General features: G+C 38.6%; 1 protein-coding gene across 1 annotated transcript; it reads right to left on the bottom strand.

Annotated features, from left to right (window-relative positions):
* Positions 1-6,942: 6,942 nt before the first annotated feature.
* Positions 6,943-19,601, bottom strand: PTCD2 (pentatricopeptide repeat domain 2). Its single transcript, XM_029085993.1, has 9 exons — positions 19,511-19,601; positions 17,038-17,167; positions 16,118-16,235; positions 15,562-15,640; positions 14,380-14,471; positions 11,088-11,201; positions 9,517-9,591; positions 8,597-8,710; positions 6,943-7,247 (listed from the first exon to the last, which is right to left on the bottom strand). Exons 1-9 carry the CDS (start codon positions 19,548-19,550, stop codon positions 7,023-7,025), a joined length of 987 nt encoding a protein of 328 aa, XP_028941826.1. The 5' UTR covers positions 19,551-19,601; the 3' UTR covers positions 6,943-7,022.
* Between the last annotated feature and the right edge of the window lie 1,867 nt (positions 19,602-21,468).

Raw genomic sequence — 21,468 nt, 5'->3', positions numbered from 1 at the left:
TTACCACTCCTAGCTCTAAGACTTATAAGAGATAAAAGATGCTAATTATATAGGTTCTCCATTAAATAACTGACATGGGAAGTCCTGTCTTGGTTCAGGAAGTTGTACGTCCATTCTGACACTAAGAAAAAGACATTTAAAAGAATAGTGTGAACATAAAACGAACATTGATGAAAGAAATGGGACTTCAAATTGTGTACTAGTTGATAGGAAAGATTCACCTGTAGTAGAAGGTAGCTGATTATATTTAGTCAGTAGGAAAGAAACAAACTGAGAGCAGAATAAAATGGTCCTACAGAGGAGATACTTAAAACCATACGTCAATGGAAGAACACTTCTTTGCTCCACTCTCTGGAGGTCAGAGGACATTTTTAGGCACCCCTGCATGGGAAGAAAGCAATAAAAGCTAGTTAACAGTATAGGCCCTGATTCAGAGAGGTTCTAAGTCCATACTTAAAACACTGTACTGAGTCTGGAGCACAGCCACGATAGGAATAGGCAGGAACAAGAGCTAACTGTAACCAGGTATGAAACAAGACAATTAACTGTAAATATACGGCTCTTAAAGTGAATAAAAAGTGAAAGAACAAGCTTGGTTTCACTGGAGAAAAAGGGAGCTACACCCATACGGCTACAATTGCACAGGCAAGGATTTGAGTTTACTTTCTATGACTTAATTTCAGTGCTATTCTTTGCTGATATGTAATGGGAGGTGGGACAAAGTGATCTCCAGAAATCTTTCCCAATGTAAGTTACTCTACAGTTCTGTGATTAGTTTGCAAGAAAAAAAAAACAACCCGAGACATAGGTGTCACTGACGTGGTTACAAATATATGTAAAACAAACAAAATATCTAAAACAGGCTTTGGCAATGCAAATATGAGAAGGCACCACACTTTCCATCCCATTCTTCAAAGCAGCATAATATTTTGTCTGGATAACCACAGCAGAGAAAGACTCACAACAACTCAAAGGAAAAATGCCTTGCAGCCTGACCAGTTCTGCCCATGCAAAGGTGCATACTGTGTTAAAGTCAGGCCTGAAATTTGTCATGTTGATGTTCTCATCTGTGTGGCTGGCCATAAAGAGCTGTATCAGGGCAACAGCCACCACAGGTTTATTTTCTAAATTCAAGCATACACTTTTTTTAGCATTTTGTGAGGCATTTTTCAAAGCTTTCCTTTGCCAGTGCTTACAAATCTTAAAACCTTCCAAAGGGTAGTAGAAGTGCAGCAGAGCAAATTCTGTGGTCTGAATTTCCCCTGAAAGTACTTAACCACCAGGGCAATTTTGTAGATGTATCATCCTTTCTCCATCACAGTTCTCTTTTTCTGTCATTCTGATGTGAGAACTGATAAAGCTTCAAACATAAAGAAGAAGTTCTCAGCATTGTCTCTGCCTTTTATTTCTCCTTTTTTTTCCTCCCTTCCCTTTACCCCTCCCCAAGTGATGGTATTATTAGCGAAGGAGGATGAGAAGTTTCTCAAACTATTTTGCTAATGTTTAACCATACACTTAGGACTTTTTTAATTAGGTGAAGTGAATTAGTTTGTGAACTGATTCTGTTTCCTGTTCTAACAAGTTATGCTGGACTCTCTATCTCCTGTTCTGCAGCACATGATGCCTGAAAGGAGTGCAGGACCACTTGAACAGTTAAGCCAGCAACAACATCAAGAAAATCACTAAAATCCTTCTGTCCTGAGCAAGGTCCATTTACTGCCATAAAGCTGGATGAAGTGCTACAGCACTTGTAAGTAGTAATAGATGGAGTAATTACCAGGGTGGGAATGCACAGTGCACTCTCTCAGCTGTTCCAAATGTTACTATTACCTTTTCCATTATTCTTTTCTAAAATTTTCCATTATGATTGGTGCAGCCAAGTCTCCTGCTACAAGACATTTTCTGTTCCTAAAGTAAATGTGGTAATTTCTTGCATGGTAGTTAGCCTGAATGACTTAGCACAAGCAAGAGTGGAGGTAGGTAATTTTCTATTTTATTTTGATGCTGCAGTTTCTGATGGATATGGCCAAAGTCCTAATCTCTCATGAAACATCTCACAAAGGTCACTGTGACTGAGATCCCACAAACTTCCTTTAACTGCATAGAAACAGAAAGGAAGGACTAGCTCAGGACTTAGGAAATTGAACACCAAAAGCACATCTAACCACCTACCTTGAAAACAAAGCCTTGAAAAAGACACCTGTAATACGAACTAAGAGGACAATTTATTTTTTGGAGTAGGTGTCACAGTGGATGCAGGCACAGATGACTGTAAGCATGCATCCCCTTGGGACTCCAGGAAGAAAAAGCCCCAGCTATTTCAGACTTTCACCCTTCATGCAGATACCAGCTTCAGGCTGAGCTGGCTCTTGATCCCGTACGTCTGATTTGAGCAGATGGTCCCTAACTCAACTTCCCTCTGATGTCAGTGCTCCTACATTTATTTTGAACTGCTGATTGGCATGGGGACATGGGCGCTGACCTTACCTTACAGTGTACAAAAGGGTTTGTAGTTAGTGCATCAGTGCTTGCAAAACCCAGCATCTGTGCTTGGGGAGGTGAAGTCAGACTACCTCAGTTTTCACTGCATAGGCTGCTGAAATTAGGAGGTCCAGACAACTTCACAGCAGAGACACACCTAAAGCTCCTAAAGTTCTTCAGTCAACTACCCTCAATAGCACAAGCAAAGATCAACATGACATAGCACGGTATTTCACATTACAAAACATGGGGGCAGTACCAGTAGTAGTTTTAAGCCTTCCTATTCCCTCTTGTTTCTTAAATTTATCAATCAGATGAAAATAAGGTGACTTAAAAAGTAGCCTGGAAGGGGAGCAGACAATCAGACATTTGCTGAGTTCAAAACACTGTTCATAAGCAACAGAACAAAAGAAACAGAGGGGGAAGGGGGTGCATGAGTAACATCTACTTTTAATAAACTTGCTAAGGAGAATGTGGCAGCACAAGGCCATGTAAGCAACCACAACAGATGTAGCTTTAAAACAAAAAAATGAACAAACAAGTCTCTGTTTATTTTGTAATAAAAATTTTTAGAAGGATGAAATCTGAAACAACCCTGAGGAAAAAAAAAAAACAAAACCCAAACAACAAAACAAACCCAAGCTGAATAGCTCCAGACCTATAGGTTGTGGGTCTCCCTACCTTCTATAGTGCTGCAAAGTTCTAACAAGCCTTTGTTTCAACTTATCTAAACTTGTGTAGAAGGTTCTTTAAATACACAAAAACTCTTCTTGAGACCTGGAAACATTCCTGAGCTCCATTGCAGTGACTAAGCCTTTCACCTTAATTTTTATTGTTTTGAAGTAGAAAATGAATTAGGGAGAAGCACAGAGGAAGTGATCCTTCTTTACCAAGACTCAAGATGCTTGTGGAAGGGAATATGAAAAAGAAAGAGGTATTAACCCATGAGGAAAAGCAGAAGTATCTATAGCAGAGGAATATCAGTTCTTTGGAGACTGCACACTATCCAGATCCCATATGAATGTAAAAATGAACGCTTTTACAATTCAAGTTGGAAAAGGTGCCCAACTTTCTCTTAAAGGTATAGCAAACTAAGCCTTTATAATCGTCATCGGTCTACTGGAAGTAGCATCAGCAGCCTGCATTCTAGGTCACTGATTAGTATTTCCACAGAATACTGTAAAAACTGCATTGCAATCATTGGCAAAGCTGAGTTCTTTCAATAAATGCAGTAAGTTTCAAATTAAATGCTGTGACTCTACAGGTTTGCAGCCTATGCCCATCACCAACCATTCGAGGCTGCTGACTATGCCTGGGTTTTCCATTTTAAGGTGGCACGCGTTAAACATAGGACAAACCGTTCGTTCTGCCCTGCCTTTACACAGCCGACACTGCAGGTAAAAGTTATCCGTGGAAATCGCGTCGGTAGGAAAGTATGATCAAGAAACGCCACCTGCTGTCTCCTGGGTCACTGTTCCAAAAAGCTGCAGGAGTGTAAGGACACCCACAAAGCTCGCTTTGTTTTACTGCAGAAAGACTATTTGAATATGATAAAACAGCAATTCCTTCCCAGCTAACAGTACCCAAAAAAGCCTCCAGATTCTCATGTTAGCTACCTACTACATAAAACTTTAAGTACCATTTCCTATAGAAGTCTCTTGCAATGAAACCTAGAAAAAAAATGCAGTGATTTGCTTTGAAATGCAAATGCCTTACTTTTTCCAGATTGTTGACATAAAAACAACCAACCAAAACCAAAACAAACAAAAATCCTATAAATTGAATTTCACAATGTTGGCTTCTCTTTAATTTCAAGGTTCATCCTGGATTAAAACTCCATATAAAACAAAGTATAATTATTCCACTGGCTGCAACAGTGTGGTGCACATCCTATTCTCTGAGGCTGTCTCCAATAAATGTTCTCTAGGAACTCAGCCCTTGACATTCCAGACACTCTGACTCAGCAAAAACCTATTTGCTTAACTTCAGACAAGTTTGGTTTCCTGATCTTGGGCACTGGGAAACCAGAAGCCAACCACACCTAAATACACTAAACTAAGCACATTAGTACGCCTGAATGATGTGTGAAATTATGTACAACACAATATTACAGAACAAGTAATTAGCTGTGTTCTTAGACTAATGTATGTATTATTTTAACCTGTGCAATCACTCATAAAAAGCACACACACAATTCTCAAAAATGTGATGCAAACTTCAAATTATTCCTCACACTTGCATGAAATTCCATCCACTCTGTAACATTTTTGTGCATTTTAGCACTAACAAGACCTGCTGCCTGCTGTAGACACTTTTGCTTTGATGGCTAAAGATGTCTTTTTTTTTTCTTCACAGTGACTCTCTGGTTTCATACAGCACGCGCAGATTGATTCACAGAAAGAACCCCTGGAGTTCTGACTTTTGCTTGAGGAGGGGAGAGGCAAAGTAAAAATAATAGAAGCCAAAGGAAACATAAGGAGGCCCAACTTGGAGGGTACCTACCAAGCTGGGCTCCACCTAGTCTTGTGCTCATAGCACTGCTCATATGCAGAAGTAACCTAAAGGTACCTGAGTGCCAGCCAAGGCATAACCGTTCTCAATCCTTTCCATTCCAGATGGTGAATGAGAAAAGATTTTGGGGTGTACAGAACTCATAGTTACAATAGCTTTTTATTACTAGAACCAAGCACATTTGTCCTGGAGTCATTATAGCTGGTTCAACGTGAAGATTAAGACTCTTTGTACTGTTTTTATGATGTGTTTGGTTTGGGGGGGGGGAGGTTGTTTTTGGTAGTGGGGAAGGGGCTGTAGTGATGGCATCTGTGAGAAGCTTCAAGAAGCTCCCCTGGCTCCAAGGCGGACCTGCCTCCAGCTGAGGCTGAGCCAATCAGCCATAGGGAAATGCCTCTTCAAATCCATATTTATGAGGGGAAGAACCAGTTTGGCAAGGAAGGAGAGAGCCATCAGAAGATCATTGACTGGAACAAAAAAGACCATTGATGACATGAAGAAAAAGGAGAGGAGACAGATAACTTCAGACATCCAGATCAGCAAGAAGAAAAATGTAGGGAGGTAAATGGAGTCCCCTGCAGGCCATGAAAGTTCAGTGGCAGAGTAGATATCCACATGCAGGCGATGGAGGACTCGACATCAAAGCAGTAGGCTTTGCCCAACGGCAGTTGTGACTACATAGAGAGCCCGAGACGAGCAAGAAGATCCCAGAGATGCTCATGTCAGGGCTGGGGTAAGGAGGTGCACCTCCAGCTCATGGAAGTGTCCATGCTGGAGCTGGGAGCTGTGCTCAAAGAGGTCCACGACTCTGTAGGAAGCCTGCGTAGGAACACACTGTTCCTGGACTCTTTTAGTCTGTGGGGGAACCTCATGCCGGAAAGGGCAGCATAGGCAAACTGACTGCAACCCCTATTCCCTGTGCCCTGTGCTGCTGGTGGGGAGAAGGTAGAGAAACTGGGAGCAAAGAAATTTGAGCCCAGGAAGAAGGGAGGGGTGGGGGGGAAGGTGTTCTAAGATGTAGTTGTTATGCCTCACTATCCTACTCTGACTGATTGGTAAAGAATTAAATCGATTTTTCTTCCTTGAGGCTGTTTTGCCTGTGATCATAATTGGTGAGTGAGCCCTCCCTGTCCTCATTTCAACCCATGACCCCTTTGTTGTGTTTTTCTCCCATCTCACTGGGTAGGGGGAGAGCAAGTGAATGACCGCATGGTCTTAGTTGTGGCTGAAACCACCACTTGTGAGCACCTGCTCTCTGTATGAGTGAATTATGTAGACGATATGTAATTCTAGTCTAAAAAAGTGATCACACTTGCCCTAAGAAACTTGTTAGGACTCAGTTGCAAATTTGTATCAAGATCTGCTCATCCTGAGAAGCACTACGTCGGGCCACTCATTCTGAGACTCTGACTTGTGTACAGGAACCTCTTTCAAGTGACAAAACAACCAGTTAGTTACCATGCTACTTCCCAGAGAATTTTCATTATTCCATTTGATATGAAAAAACCACACTAATATATTGCTTCTGAACAAAAAGATATTAAAGGGAAAAAAGATGCTCACTTTCCCCCAATTCTCTCGGGATGTACATAATTTGAATAAACAGTTAAAGCACTTCCATACTCTTTTATCTAGACTCTAAACTGCATCTGTCCTTTCAGTCAGAACATTATGTCTGATGCAGACTGAGTTTTCTTCTCAGGAACCACAGAAATCAGGTCAGATCCATATACTATTTTGTTCACCTCCATCAGGACATTTAGCATAGGAATATTCTGATTTAAGTGCCTGAGGAAAAACTTCAAGCTATTCTATCACTACATTCCTGAACAACACACCAATACCCGCCATCACACCTTGTTTTTAGCATTAAAATTGAAACATGGAAGCTACATGATCTGTATTTAAAATGCAGTTTCATACAAACAACTTAAACAACTGCTTATTGTGGAGGAGGGAAGAAGACATTTTATTTGAACCTGGCTTTTAGGAGATGCTAACAGCAGTTCAGTTTGCCATCAAACATTGAACTATTCCAACAACAGATTTGACCAAAGCGGTTTAGTAGCCTGGTAGCCCAATTGCTTCTGATTTAAAAGCTTTGCAGGGGTCTTTTTTGAACTAGGAATCTGGAAAAGCATGTCTTCCAGTGTGCACGTGGTTATCCGTCCTGAAGCTTGTAGTTTCATACAAATATCTCCTAATTTGGCAGAAAGGACAGGGTTTTCTTCCATCTTTTCTTTGACTGAAGCCAGCTAAGGATGAAAAAATGTCAGACTGTTACAGTTCATCAAGTGAAGATCTCATTCAACCATTATATGGAAGGCAAGCAAACACTCAAAGAACAAAAAGTACAAAATGTAAGATATGTGGCTTATGCAATGACTCCTAAGAAGATTTTACGCAGCATACATCACACATCACCAGACAATGGTGGAAATGCACTGGATACCTATTAGAGAGAGTTTATTAGATTTAAAACTTTCTCAAAGTTGTACAGTACTATTTTCAGTCCTAGTAGACTAACACAATTATTTTCTATTTAAGCACAGGAAATGTAATTGCTTCCTGGAATCTACTTTCCAGATCAGCACGATTCTAATTATTATGTATCACAATAAATGTACAGTAACATACAAATCAATAAAAGTCAGACTACAGAACACTGAGAAGTTCTGCATGCCATACACAGAGTATGAGCTCAAGAGTAAGTAAATCTCTTAAAAATTGTAATTGATCAAGAACGTCTTGTGGAAGGAATGGGTCAGGACTCAGTGATAGTCCCTCAGTCTTCTTAGGGACTATTAAAAATTCGCCAAACCAAATCAAAATACAACATTGATAAATGCAACATTTATTGCAATGAATTTACAAAATGAAATGCTGCTTAAAAAAAATTTCTTTCAACACAGCAGTTAGTACACATGGGCTATGTTTTGAAAGGTATGCCCCACTTCTATCTAGTATTTGTTATTTTGCATATCAGTTACTAATTTTGTTTAATAGGCAGCAGTGAAAGGCTAAGTATTTAATTATTAATACAGTCTTAAAATATCTTGTTCCACAGACACATTCAAAATGAATACACTAATAAGTTTCAGCAAAAGCAGCACCAAGCTGATAGGGGTGCATACATGCAATGAAGGAAGCCTTCTTGCTGATCGATGCTGTAAAAGCTATTCTTTATAGGAAAATAGCAAAAGCTATTATTTTCCATATCACATTTCCCTGTATACCTTCACAGGTCTTTGCAACTATCACCAATCTAGCAATATCACTGTGATTAGAACCTTATTCTCATTTTTACATCAAAGGAAAACAGCATAGAAGGCAAGGGATTAAATTATTAAATGCCACTAGGGAAAGCTTCACCTACATTCAGATAAAATTTGAGCTTCTAAGAGTAAGATCCATGCTAAAAAAGGCAAATGGACAGCTAAGTGCTTTGTCCAACAGTACAGAAGCAGCCAGCTGCTTTGGCATCTGAATGCATCAGAACCTAAACAGCTTTAGTAGGGTGAACTCAGGGACCTGAAGTTCTGTAGATTAACCACCGTCATCATCACTCAGCACCATGGATCTCCTCTCATTACAGCATACTTACCACCTGCTGAGAAAACTCAATTTTTTTCACAAAAGGAGGAGTATCTACTTCCACTGCTGCCTCTAATGTCTTTATTACTTCTTCTAGCGAACCAGATTTGAGTTGGACAAGAACCTTAAAAATAAAATAAAACCACACCACACAAATAGTACTTATCATCAGAATCCAAATTTGAAAAAAAACGTGTTTGAGGAAGACATGAAGCAAAGCAGGACAAAATACATTTCTAGATACTGCACTGATTAAAAAAATCATTAATCATGAAGAAAGTAGAAGGAATGATAAATTTCCCCAGAGATGTGGGAGTTTTTTTTGCAGCTGGGACCTGGAAAAGAAGGGTGAACCTGGAGGCAGAGGTCCTCTGATGGAGCTGCGTTATCTGTTCTTGAATAAAGTGGGTTTTTTCCATGGTTTAGAGGGGTCACTTACAGGGCACATGCAGTAGACTTTCTCTCAGGTTGTAGACCATGCAATTAAATAAAAAAATTGTTGTACATACATATGTGGTTAAAGTTCATAGGGCTGAAGGAGGCCTGAAGTGGGCACAGCACAGCTAAGCAAGGCATTTACTTAGAGCTGAGTTTTTTTAAATCTCTTGTAGCAAGAAAGCAAAAAGTTGCTATGTCATAATTAGAAATTGTTCATGGGTCTATACACGCAGATGTAGGATGGGTCTACTTTCCATTCCCATCTATGGTACAAAGTGGTTTTAAAAAATGGGGGGAGGGTGTTAAGAATTCAGAATGTAACTCATCCAACTGACAGAAGTTGTCTTCTGGCTCAAAACCAAGCTTAGCAACAGTACTCATACACGCCCGTGCTACTAAGAAGTTGGCCTTCTGTTACTTTGCACATGGGAGTTTTTTGTCCAGTATAGCATACTTCTCTGCAAGATTCTAATACAAGGCAAGCATACTTACTTTAAGATTATTGTATAATTTGTTCTCTGTTTTCATTATCTGGGAACAATAAAACTTGGCTTGTGCTACATCATTCTAGGAAGGAATTAATAATAAAATACAGTTAAACGTGTGACACACTCATAATAAAAGTTCAAGAAAAACAAGTCTTTCACAACTTTTCAATGAATTACAAACCAGCATCTGGAAAGCCCTCACCAAGACCCATAGACTTCAAACAGCATCCAGTCTGTGAAAGAAACACCCCATGCTGGAGTAGCCACGTCATCTGGCTCTTTAGCACATTAGACAGTAATCCCTGCCTCAGATCAGCAGGGAGAGGAAGTATGTAACTGACACTGAGCATGAGAAAACCTAAAAGATAAAAGATCTATACACACACCCAGTTTGGCACATGACAGAATACTTAAATGAAGTGCGGCCTATGTTAAAGTGGGTATTTATCCTGCCCAGCATTTTTAACACTTTGGATATACACATTTACAGTACTGTATTTATGTCATCAACTGATTTGTATAGACAATAAATGTTACACTGACATTTACCAGACCAACCACAGTTACTCGCGACCAAGAAACATCGTGCTCACAGCAAGATGTATCCTCAAAGATCATGCAGATTAAGGAAAAGTTAAGTGTAACATCGAGCATTATTCTGTTCGCAAAACAAGAATTTTATACAATTTTTACATAAAGCAACAGTATCAAGGATATTTCATGTTGTTTCAGAGACAGAGATTACGTTTTTTAACCTCAGTGCCAATGAGAAGGCCTGTCATTCCATCATGCACATAAGTAAATCAATTTCAGTGATGCCACTGTTCAGTTCTCTGTTCACAGAGACAGTGCAAAAAAGACCACAGAGTGTATAAGAAAATTCTAACAATACTACTTCATTCATTCAAATCCATGAACAACACCAAATTGCTAGCTCTTACATTGCCTCTGACCTCTGTTTAGACATGAAACATAGAAGGTTCAGAATTTCCTCAAAGTGTATACACAAACTAACGGCAGAGGAAATAGTAGACTTCAGAATTTCCTAATTGTTATCCTCCTGCTCAGTCCTTCACCCTGTACTGCCTCAGAGCCTCTTCATATCGTGGAGAAAAACAGGCCACCTCCCATGCAGTAGGGCCTTTGAGTTTGCCTCCCAAGATAAATGTTTTAAGGAGAAGATTGTGCAAATATATTAATATATAATTTTAATTCTATTTAAAGGAAACTATCACTAAATAGCAGTATCTGCAGGACTGAGTCCATGGTTATGCCTAACCTGCTGGCCCAACTCTCTTTAATTTTCTAAAAAATATTCTATATGGCATTGTCACTAGCATTAAATATCTGAGCATTAGACTCAAGACATATGTTTAAATTTCAGAATTTCCACATTCACTTTGTGTGGGCGTTGCCTATAATCCTACTGTTTCAGGGGTCTAGAAGTACTTCTAGTACTTGAAGTTACTACATAGATCAGTTATGCTTCCTCTATGTTTGCTTCCGTTCACTGACTCTCTTGCTACAGTAAAATTATAGAGACTCAGGCTAAAATCAAAATAGAAGGTATTCTACCTGTTTCAGAGCAGTTGCCACAGCAAAGCAGAACACTCTCAGTGGTAATGTGTTACCTTTCAGCTGTGCTTCTTCAAGCAGTTTTGCAGAGATTTTGCAAGACTCCAGGTTGTCCTGCACAGAAATTTCAAACCTAAGTTGCACTTGTTATTCTTGTGATCTGGAAGGACTGTAGGCAATTGCAATCACATTCAAAAGGCATTCAGAGTCAACATACTGTAAGATCACCAAGGCAATCTATATCTGAACCCAAGCAAGCAGATTCAGTGCAGCACTTCCTGAGAAACACAGTATCAAAATACAATATTCAAAGCTACAGAGTTCAGAAGAGGGTAAAACTAACTTCCACCATTTTAACAACTACACCTTGCCCTAACTGTTTTAGCTTCTACAAGAGATAAAACAGCCCTGGCAGTATGCTAAAACCAAGACACATTTTCCTTTCGACTTTTCAATCATTTCCAAATCAGGAAGAAAGCTGACTTTTTGTCCTGACTTTCTTCTAAAAGTTACATTAACTGGTTAATGAAAATCAATGTTCTCTAAGTATTGAACTACTCAGCACCACTACACTAAAGAAATCTGTGTATGTGCAGATTTGAACATTAATACATTTTTAGCCTCTTTTACAGATTAAATCTTGCAAGAGGTTTCCAAAGTATATGTTCTAATATGATAGCTTACACATTTGCCTGTTTTCCAACACAGAAAGCCTCCATTATTGTTGGGACTATTTTCAATTTGAGTCTATAGTAAAAGACAAAGAACTTTATCTCTGTGTTATCTCACAAACAATGCTCCTCACAGTGGAAATCATGAGTAAAGGTGAGTGGGCCCCAAACAAATTAATATGTGCCAAAAAGCTGGCAGCAGGAAGGTTTTGTAACAACTAGATAAAAGCCTTCACATTCCTTCCTAGTATTTGGTGTTGATTTCTGTTCCTACTGTTCAAAGTGTCATTCCTGAATAATACTGGTCATGATTTAAGGGATAGAGCCATCTTCTGGGTGTTTAAGAGATGCTTTTCCAATCAACTGTTGAATGGTCTGCACAGTTTGTGAAATACCTTTTTAACCTGTGGTTTAAAACATGTTCTTTGAAAATTTAGAAACATTCTGATCAACAGAAGATTGATTATTATTACATAAATAAGTTGTTGTCATCAAACAGCCTATAGTTCTTTCCTGCACTAAAAGAAGGATCATCTGTTACCTTAGCGGACAGCAGTGCCTTACAACTACTTAAAACATCCCAGAAGTGTTTTAAGTTGACCTTCTGTACAAAGATTAAACATTAATTCCTTTATTTATCCACTAGCGAGAATCTGAGCTTTAAGCCTTGTAGATTTTTCTGTACTGGTCTCTGGCATGGTTATGTAAAAGAAACCAAGAATTAACCTGGAAAAAATCCAGCACTGCCCTTAATGATACAAGCACTATTATTTCCAGTACTCAAGTAGTGCATTTTGAAGATTTTCCCTTCAAGATTTTTTCTGAAGTTTCTTATGTTGCATCATGAACAAAAACACTTTTGAACTTCATGGTTTCTCCTCCAACCACTAACAGCTGAATTAACAGATTAAACTTTTGAAAGAGTCTAGTCCTCTTTAGAGTATAAAGGGTTACTACAGCTTATTCCCTTATTGATACTATTTTATCTTAATTTTAAAAACCCACAAATTTATTGTGGCTGTTAAAACAACCAGGTGACAGTTTAGAATAATTTCTCCTCTATTTTTATCAATTGGCTAAACAAGTAATGATGGGTCAGATTCTCTATTGAAAAGACAAGTAGAGTCAGAAGTGGTAGCTCAGGCCTCATGAATCTCTTCCCATTGCATGTGCCATGAATCCAAGCCTTCTGACAGCAGGCCATGGAGAGAATAATGTAAGATTTTAAGGAAGAAGCTAAAGCAGATGGAGTAAAGGATACCTCAGAGAAACACAATGGGTTTCAGTGAAAGCCTTTACCTAAATGGGCAGAGTATAGACCAAGGAGCAACCCTGAAGTGGTAAACACTGCCTCGGTGAACGCTAGTAGCAAACATCAGCTTATGAACCTGGGTTATAGCACAGAGTCAGAGTCTTTGTACATTAATTAACTTTCTAAAAAAAAAAGGCACTTTCTACGTAGAACTGGTAACATCCCTAAACTGACTGTAACCATCAATCTCTAGCTGTTTTTAACAGCAGATAACTTCCACAGCTCTTTCTCAGCTTTGCCTACTCCCCCATTCTCCAAACACCGAAGCCACATGGCTATTTCTATTTCCCCTGATCTAAAGGCAGCCTTGATTCATTAGAATTGAGAATTTCAGAAGCACCACATAAATTACTGCTGAGCCACCATTTTAGGCCAACTCCTTTTTATCACATATGCACTCAGTTTCATTGTATGGTTAACTCAGAAACCTAAGGAAGTTTAGTCTAGTGGTATAATTTTTCCTCAGCTAGTGTATTTCTTCCTAAAAACATAGGGAAATAGAAGAAGAGTTTCCTAATGAGTTTGGGAAGGGCCGATGTTAACATTTCAAACTGCAGAACCAATTCAAATCTGGAGAAGATCAAAATAAGAAAGTCTGAGGATCTCACTTTGCTACAAATGGTAAACATTCCTAAGGAAGCACTCATAGAACCGATGTAGCCTAGTTTCTTGCTGTGTTCATCCTCTTCTCTGAGCTAAAAATACAGTTAAGCTCAACGGCCAGCCTGTCTCTCACACTGAAGGCACTCATTTAGGTTTCTTTTCTCCACTCAGATGTCCATTTTCATCAGACATGTAGGAACAGATTACCTTTGACAACTCTAATCCTTGTCAAATCTGGGTGTAATTACAGAAATGGTTCAAGGTTACCCAGAGCGGGGAGGGGAGAAATGGATGGGAAGTGTCTGACAAATAGAACATACTATATATATGCCTTGTCTCTTAAGGAAGCCAGACTATAAAACAAATATTGAGGCTCGAGCACAGACTATAGTCTGAAGAGATGCACAGACCCCAAAGAAATGGTAGTACCAGCTAATCAAAGGCTGTACCAAATTTGTTCCTTAGTGCTTATGTCCAAATCTCTTATTTTGAAGATTTGCTTTGTGACATTAGTTTGTATGGGAAGCTCTATATGTGCACCATACCATGCACAATGTAGCCATTCAGGACTTAAGTATGTCTAAAACATTTGCACTAGGTAAGAAATCATGACTGGGAACATAAGAAAATTTCAAAATCCAAAAAAAGGAAGACATAAAGAAGGTAATTAAAATACTATTTCATCATGTAAATGGAAAATACTTACCAGTTTGTAGCATATTGCAAATGCAAGTAGATAAGTTTCTTTGTTGAAAGGTATACCTTGTTTTTTCATTTCTACCAGAACTTCCAAAGCACCTATCAAAAATACATTACTGTTACTCACTTCACAAATTTAAGGCTATACATTTAGTAACTGAAAAAAAACTTCAATGTGGTATGAACTCTATCAGTTTATTTCAAAATAAGAACGTAAACTGAAATTTGTTATTTAAAAATACCCCAAAACATTTCAAACAGTTTAATTTAGGGTCAGATGGATGGAAATAATTCTTCCCAGCAAGGAGGTTTTCAATCTACATTAGCATCTGGCCTTATTATTATTTTCATACAACTCTAAAATTAAATTCTAGTAACTTGACAAAGCCATTCCTTTTTTCTAACTGCACACAAAGCAAGTCTTTTAAACACGTGATCAAAGCTTCCACCATTTTAGGCAAATTATCTAACAGCTCCTCAATAATGTGCATGCTTCACTATACCACAACACTGCCCACAGGCTCTGATCTAATTATTTTTACAGTGGTGCAGTCTCAACTTTTAGGACAACCACTGGACTAAGATTTGACAAGCATCAAGAGACCAAGCACTGCAATCAACAAATTTCAAATACAGGGATTTACTTGAAAAGCTTACTCCATACTCAGTTTCAGATTTTCTCACGGAAAGTCTTTTCAGTCAGGTCAGATGATTCCCCTTTATCCCCACAAAGCTTCTGAAGCATTTGACTTAGATATTGCAGTAGCCACTCTGCGTGGGCACACTAATAAGATAAACCAAGAGAAGACCACGGTCTGGTTTTGTTGTGAAAGGAAAAACGGTACCTTACCTGCCCTGACACAAATGTAGAACTGCCAAAAAAATTGTTAAGCCTTCAGAGAAGAGAGTTTGGGAAACAAGGCCCCCTGAATAATCTCAGTTCTGTCCATCTGAAAATGGTAATAATACCATTGGAAGTACGAAACAAATAGAGCCTTTCATTTTTACTCCAAACTGCAGTGCAGCTCATTCACATCTATACTGATTGACATGACTTTTGGCTTTCTAAAACCATAAATCAATCAGCAATATTCATTAAAATATATATATTTATACACAAACACACATACACTTACAGTGAGAAGCATCCTCCTCAAAACACATTTACCTTGGCAAACACAGTACTTACTTTCAAAATGTCCCTTTTTAAACAACATAGTCATCAAAATATGGAATGATGTACTCTCTGAGAAAAAACCATGCAAATTCTGGAAAAGAAACATGAAAACAAAGCAAGCATAAAGAAAGTCAGGACAGTGAGCATTCTTCCTGTGTACAGCATTTATCATGTCTTCCTATTGGAATAAGCCTTATCTTCACAAGTTCAACAATTAACTCAAGCTCCTGAGCTGATGAGTATCATAGTACCTCTGTAGGGTTCAGAGGGAGCCTGAAGTACAGAGTAATATGATAAATCTGTTGGTGCAAATAACCCCCAAATACAGTACAATAATAAAGTTACCAGAGAAACTAGTATTTAATTTTCTTTTAATTACTGTTTTGCTGTTTTCAAGATAAAAAAACCATCTAACCTGCATCCTTATATTAATGTCATAGACTTCCTTGCTACAGAAACTCATATACTTCAATTCTATGAGCTCATGCAAGGCTTACGTGCAGCATGCCAATTACTCATATGGGACTACTAATAATAACAATCTTTTCAAAATATATAGGGGATTTACCTGATCTTTGATAAGTTCTACCGCAGGTCTTTCAAGGTCCAGCTCATAACATAGCCTCATAAAGAGGGGCCCAAATTTAAAATTATGTAAGGCTGTGATTCCATTCTGTTCATGATACCTATTGGAAAGATTAAAAAACCTTAATCACACAGGGCATAGAATTTGTCAAGGAAGAACATCTTTAAAAAGACAGCAAGATCTGTATGTGCAATGACAGAGGCATACTTCTCTATCTACACCAGCTAACAACATTCAGATAACAAAAGATTTATTTTATGGAAAAAAATAATGATTTGATCAAAGTAATAAATCAACTAGAAATATGTAATCTCTTCTATTTCCAGTAAACTGCATTGGATTAGTAATAGAATGGGTCCCTGCCACGGAAATTCCCAGTTACTTTACCTTCTGTTCACAGAGCAATAGCACAGGAAGTTGCAGCAGTCTACTTCAGCAGCAGCACCTGCTAAAATACCTCAAATTTTTCTCTCCTACACTAAAAAATAAATAAAAAGATAAAGTGTTTCACTTTTTTCTTTATAGCTCCTACACTGTAATAGCTGGGAAGGCTTTCATTCAGACAACCTCCTGACTTGCCATGGCTGGGTCCAGAAAAGATGAGTCTTGGCTGGAAAATGCCACTGAACACACTCTCAGCTGAGAGATGGACTATTCATTCATTCTGCAAACAGCAGGACACCACTTTGCTCCCATAGCTTGACTCTCTCCTTTGATCTGAGAGTCCCTGAAGCGTTGGAAGATCCAAAGCAAATGAAAATATAGCCTTAGTTTAAGGGATTAACTAAGCATATAGCCATTGAATGAGGGCAAGCCATCAACTGCAGACATAACCTGAGATGATCTAATAAAAGCAAAAAAATAAAGACAGAATAGAGTGTTACCTGGATTGCTAGAAGTACCTGTAAATAACTTTTCTGGCTAGTTCCACATCAGATGAAGTCTGACATAAATGCAGTAAATTTTTTAATTCACTTTTGAGAATCATTCCATTTTTCTTTAGTTTTTCTTTAATACTTTTAAAATATGGATCTGAAAGTAAAACACATTACAGAAGTAGTCTACGGACAATTCCATTACCTGTGTTGCATACTTGGTACCTGAAACATGGAGATTCAATGAAGCAAAAACCTCATTTTTTTCACCAATAAAAATGTATAAAGCTTCTCACAGACAAGCATGTCTAGGTGTCTCCATGACATCATGTCAGACTTGGAAAACCAAGAATAGCTTATTGTGAACTTAACTTCATTTTGTATGTTACTGAATATATCTCGTAATACAAAAATTTTAAAAAGGAAGTTCTGTAAGTGACATTTTCTGCCTTATGTTCTTTTTTAAAAAGCAAGCAAACAAACAAGCAAGCAAACAAACAAAAAACTGAGCACTCAAACAAGCATAAGAATTTATACTCAACACTGTTTGTACAGAAGATTCAAATTTCTTCACAACTGATGCAAACACAGAGAGTCTCATACATAATCTATGCATTTCTATACATAGCCATAAACTTAGAGTTGCTTCCCTTCCTCCCCTAAAAGAGAGGTTTCTCTATCCAGCACATTGTTCTATGACAAAGCAAGCACAAAGACAAGTCCTTCATTTGGTAATCTCATGGCTCTGATTCAAACATAAGATTAGAATCACATACACCACCTGGCAGCTGCATTCCTCTAGAGGTGTTGCCCCCTGCCTTCTTGGGCAGGGAAGTGAACCTTTTTGTAGCAGTTGCTGGGTCAGTGCTGTTTTCAATCTAGCAACCTACAGAAGAGGTGCAAAGCGAGCACCCCAGAGAAAAACATACCCAGCATCCAGCTACTGGATGCCTATCCATTACTACATGCAAATACAACTCCTTACTCAAGACTGAGATGCAGAGCTGAATCCTGTGAAGTCAGAAGAATGTATATATATCAGTGTGCATATATAATGGTTGTGATGTGTTCAAAGGTTCGCAGAAATTTAAAAAACACCTGGGATCTGAACTGTGCTTGCAAAGAAGACATAATAGTTAATATAACTACTGTAGGTAATTGTTAAACTGCTGTAGTTAATACTATAACTATTCTAGTTAATAGTTGCATTATAACTTAAATAAATAATAGCTATTATATATTCTGTGTAACATAATAGTTATTACTGCTTTTTCAATTTCTAAATGAATTTTATTACTAGCCCAAATTACTTATTTTCATCTTTCAAGTATTAGGCTAAACACTGAGTGCAGAAACCACACACATACACACAAATAGGTAGGTGCTTAGCACATTGTTTTCATCAGTTGTCAGAGGCTATTTATACAAAACAAAAAGGTCAACTGTGACCTGCAAAGCCAAATATTGGCTTCTACAAAACTGTTTTAGCAAGAGTGATTGACCCATAGCAATAAATTCAACGTATGTCAAGTACGGGATGAATAATCCCCAGTATGAGTATGTCATCGTCACAGCAAAATATAGTAACATTACGACTTGCCACTGATGGAGTTAAATTCTACTTTTGCTTAATCTGGAAAAACTGTCATGTTGACTTTACCTCCCTCTCTGTCCCTGAAGACTGGTTTATATAAAAATAAATTTGATTTTTTGTCTCTTCCTAGCCACATAAAATAAAAAAACTAAAATTAACTACATCCTTTGGAACAATTGTCAATTTGTAACACTATCGCACAGTTGCACATGATTAAACAGGTGCAGGAAATGGAGTTTTACCTAATCTTTTTTAAATATTAAGGGCAGATTTATATTTATGTTTCTTAAAGAAAGGAATCTGTATACACTTTAAACAGCATGACAAAATCCCCATGAGAAAAAAATCCACCGATCTTGCTCTTGTGATAGTTTGGAAAACCTGAGTTTGTTTTTTGTACTCTGAGTATGCACACGTCACCTGGGGTGGGGTGTACAACTAAGAACTCACATTAGGTAAAAGGAAAGAAATCTAAAAGAATAAGCTAACTAAATTTACAGAGCAGATTAAAAGAGAATTACTGGCATAGACCATTTTAGGCTTTGTATTCTCTTTCTCTGCTGATGATACATTTGAAGCTAGATTTGCAGACTGAAACAGTATTTTCTATTAGACTACCTGACAAAGCTGGGAAAGCAAAGACACAAACATTTCAAGTCTTATGTAAACACCCTGCATACTTGAAAGCTCCTCCATATTCCCCGACACAGCATAACTAACACTGTTTCATTCTATAAAGCCTCAGATCTTCCAACCATTTCAGATATAAAAAATTTGCAAGAGGAAGACATAAGTTGTTGCTTTAAATGAGGTCAGTTCGTGTCATATTATAATGACTTTGACTGTCTTGTTTCCTAGGATTCATGCTAAACTTGAAAACAGTGGTTATGAAACAAATACTAATACCTTTATTGCCATGAACTTCATTTGAAATTGCCACTTTCATTTGCTGAAATTCTTGTAACTTTATATCATCTTCTGTTAGCAGATACCGCTTCCCTACTGTAAGAAAAAAAGAGGAAGGCTGAGTTTTACATCACACTGCCTGTTTTAATACTACTGATTTTTGCACTTACGAATTACTGCTATTAGTTATCGTGTGATGCCCCTGGCAGCACAACACTAAGAAAAGACTGCAAAAATTGCACTTGCTCATGTCACTGACAAAAGAACCCAAATACTACATCACCACTTTCCAGAGTTAATGTGTACAAGGATCGAGAATATATTTATTTGATGTGCAAAAGAAAAACTAAAGACAGTATTCCTCTCCACATAGCCAAGATACAAGAGGATTCTGCACAAGAATAAGATTTCTCCCCTTTCATGCTTTTATAATCTTTCGTCTTGTCAACAATGTTCACAACAATTCACTAGTGGCAGGTACAGTTTCCTTTCCTCACAAGTTTTGTCCCCACTATCCCAGAATGCATGCATCTGGGGGCTCCAACTGAAGTAGGAAGACAAAAGGAAAAAACACAACGCTTATTTGGACTGTAGGAACACTCAGGAGACCTAGTGAGGTTCTGGTGCAATACAGACATCAGAGATAAGACAGTCATTGAGTCTTCAAATTAACTTTGGGTGCCGACCTCAACTTTACTGCCTTATAAGTGCCTTTAACAAAAGTGTCATGCAAATATTATTTGCAAAGTTTTTGCTGCCACAAAACCATCTCTCCAGTAGGTTTTTATTTGCAAAAATGATTTTGTAATAGAGAGTCACTGTAATAGTTTACATTGTCATAATCTAATCTTCTAAGTTTTTGTCTTCTTAAAGAATTATTCTAATCATGAATGGACAAGAGCAAGTATTGACCTGAGTTAAGTTATATATTCTTCTGCATTTCCACAGCAAAATGTAACAGGCCATGCAAACAAAAACACTTGTTTTCTATGCAGGCGAAGCATGCTAATGACACACTTCACAAAATGTGAAGAAAAAAAAAATCAATTAAATGGCACCTTTAGCCGTTAAATTTAATGGAAACGGTTCCAATAGGTAAACAAATACACTTTATCCAGCATGATATTGGCCTGGATTACCCTGTCATTTACTTCCCACAGACCTTCTCAACTGGTCTAACACTGAAAAACCATCCCTGTCCCGGGCCTCTCCAGAGCTGATGCAGGAATCATGCCGGTGCCTGGGGTGGGACAGGTGCATGACACCACACAGACAGTCAGTGGTTGCAGATGGTGTCAGCAGAGAGCTTGGGGCAGCAGAATTTATCCTTCTTCTTTAGCTTCTTCCTTTAGCTGAATTCTACTGCTTCCTTAAATTCCTAACTTACAGTGTTACAGAAACAAACCAGTGCAAAACTAGGTAAGACTGCCGCTGAGGAAAAAGGAGGGAGATTGATACGATGGCTGGCATGTGCAGCTGGTGCTGGCCACCCCAGAGAGCTTAACCAACCAACCTGCTTTACCTCAGATGTGCCACAACCCTTGAAAAGGAAGGCCAGTGAAGAGTGGTGGTCAGACCACCATGCAGGGGGGATCTTCATGTCTCTGAGGGCTCTAACAGAGCCGTAAACTGAGTGAGACCTCCACCAACGTTCATGCAGTGGGCCAGGAGCCCAGACGTGGCCAGCGCTGGGGAGCCTCACCCTGCACGTCCTTTCCAGGAGTCCCGTTCCGTTCCCTCGGTGAGGGACGGCCTTTGAAAGGCCTCTGAAGCCCGATCGCGGTGCTGGTGACAACCAGCGGGCGCACCCGAGGGCCGGGATAACGTTGTCGTCCTCCCAGAATAAATGCGCGTTTATGAAGCTGCCATGTTTGTTGTTTCGTTTTGGGTTTCTTTCTAAGTGGCTCATCCCCCGCCAGCGGCAAGGACGGTGCCGGCACAACTGGAGTAACGCTGCT

The sequence above is a fragment of the Antrostomus carolinensis genome, unplaced genomic scaffold (assembly GCF_000700745.2).
Source record: "Antrostomus carolinensis isolate BGI_N321 unplaced genomic scaffold, ASM70074v2 scaffold14880, whole genome shotgun sequence".
Lineage (NCBI taxonomy): Eukaryota > Metazoa > Chordata > Aves > Caprimulgiformes > Caprimulgidae > Antrostomus > Antrostomus carolinensis.
The sequence above is the reverse complement of the archived record's forward strand: the minus strand, read 5'-3'. Positions and strand labels throughout refer to the sequence as shown.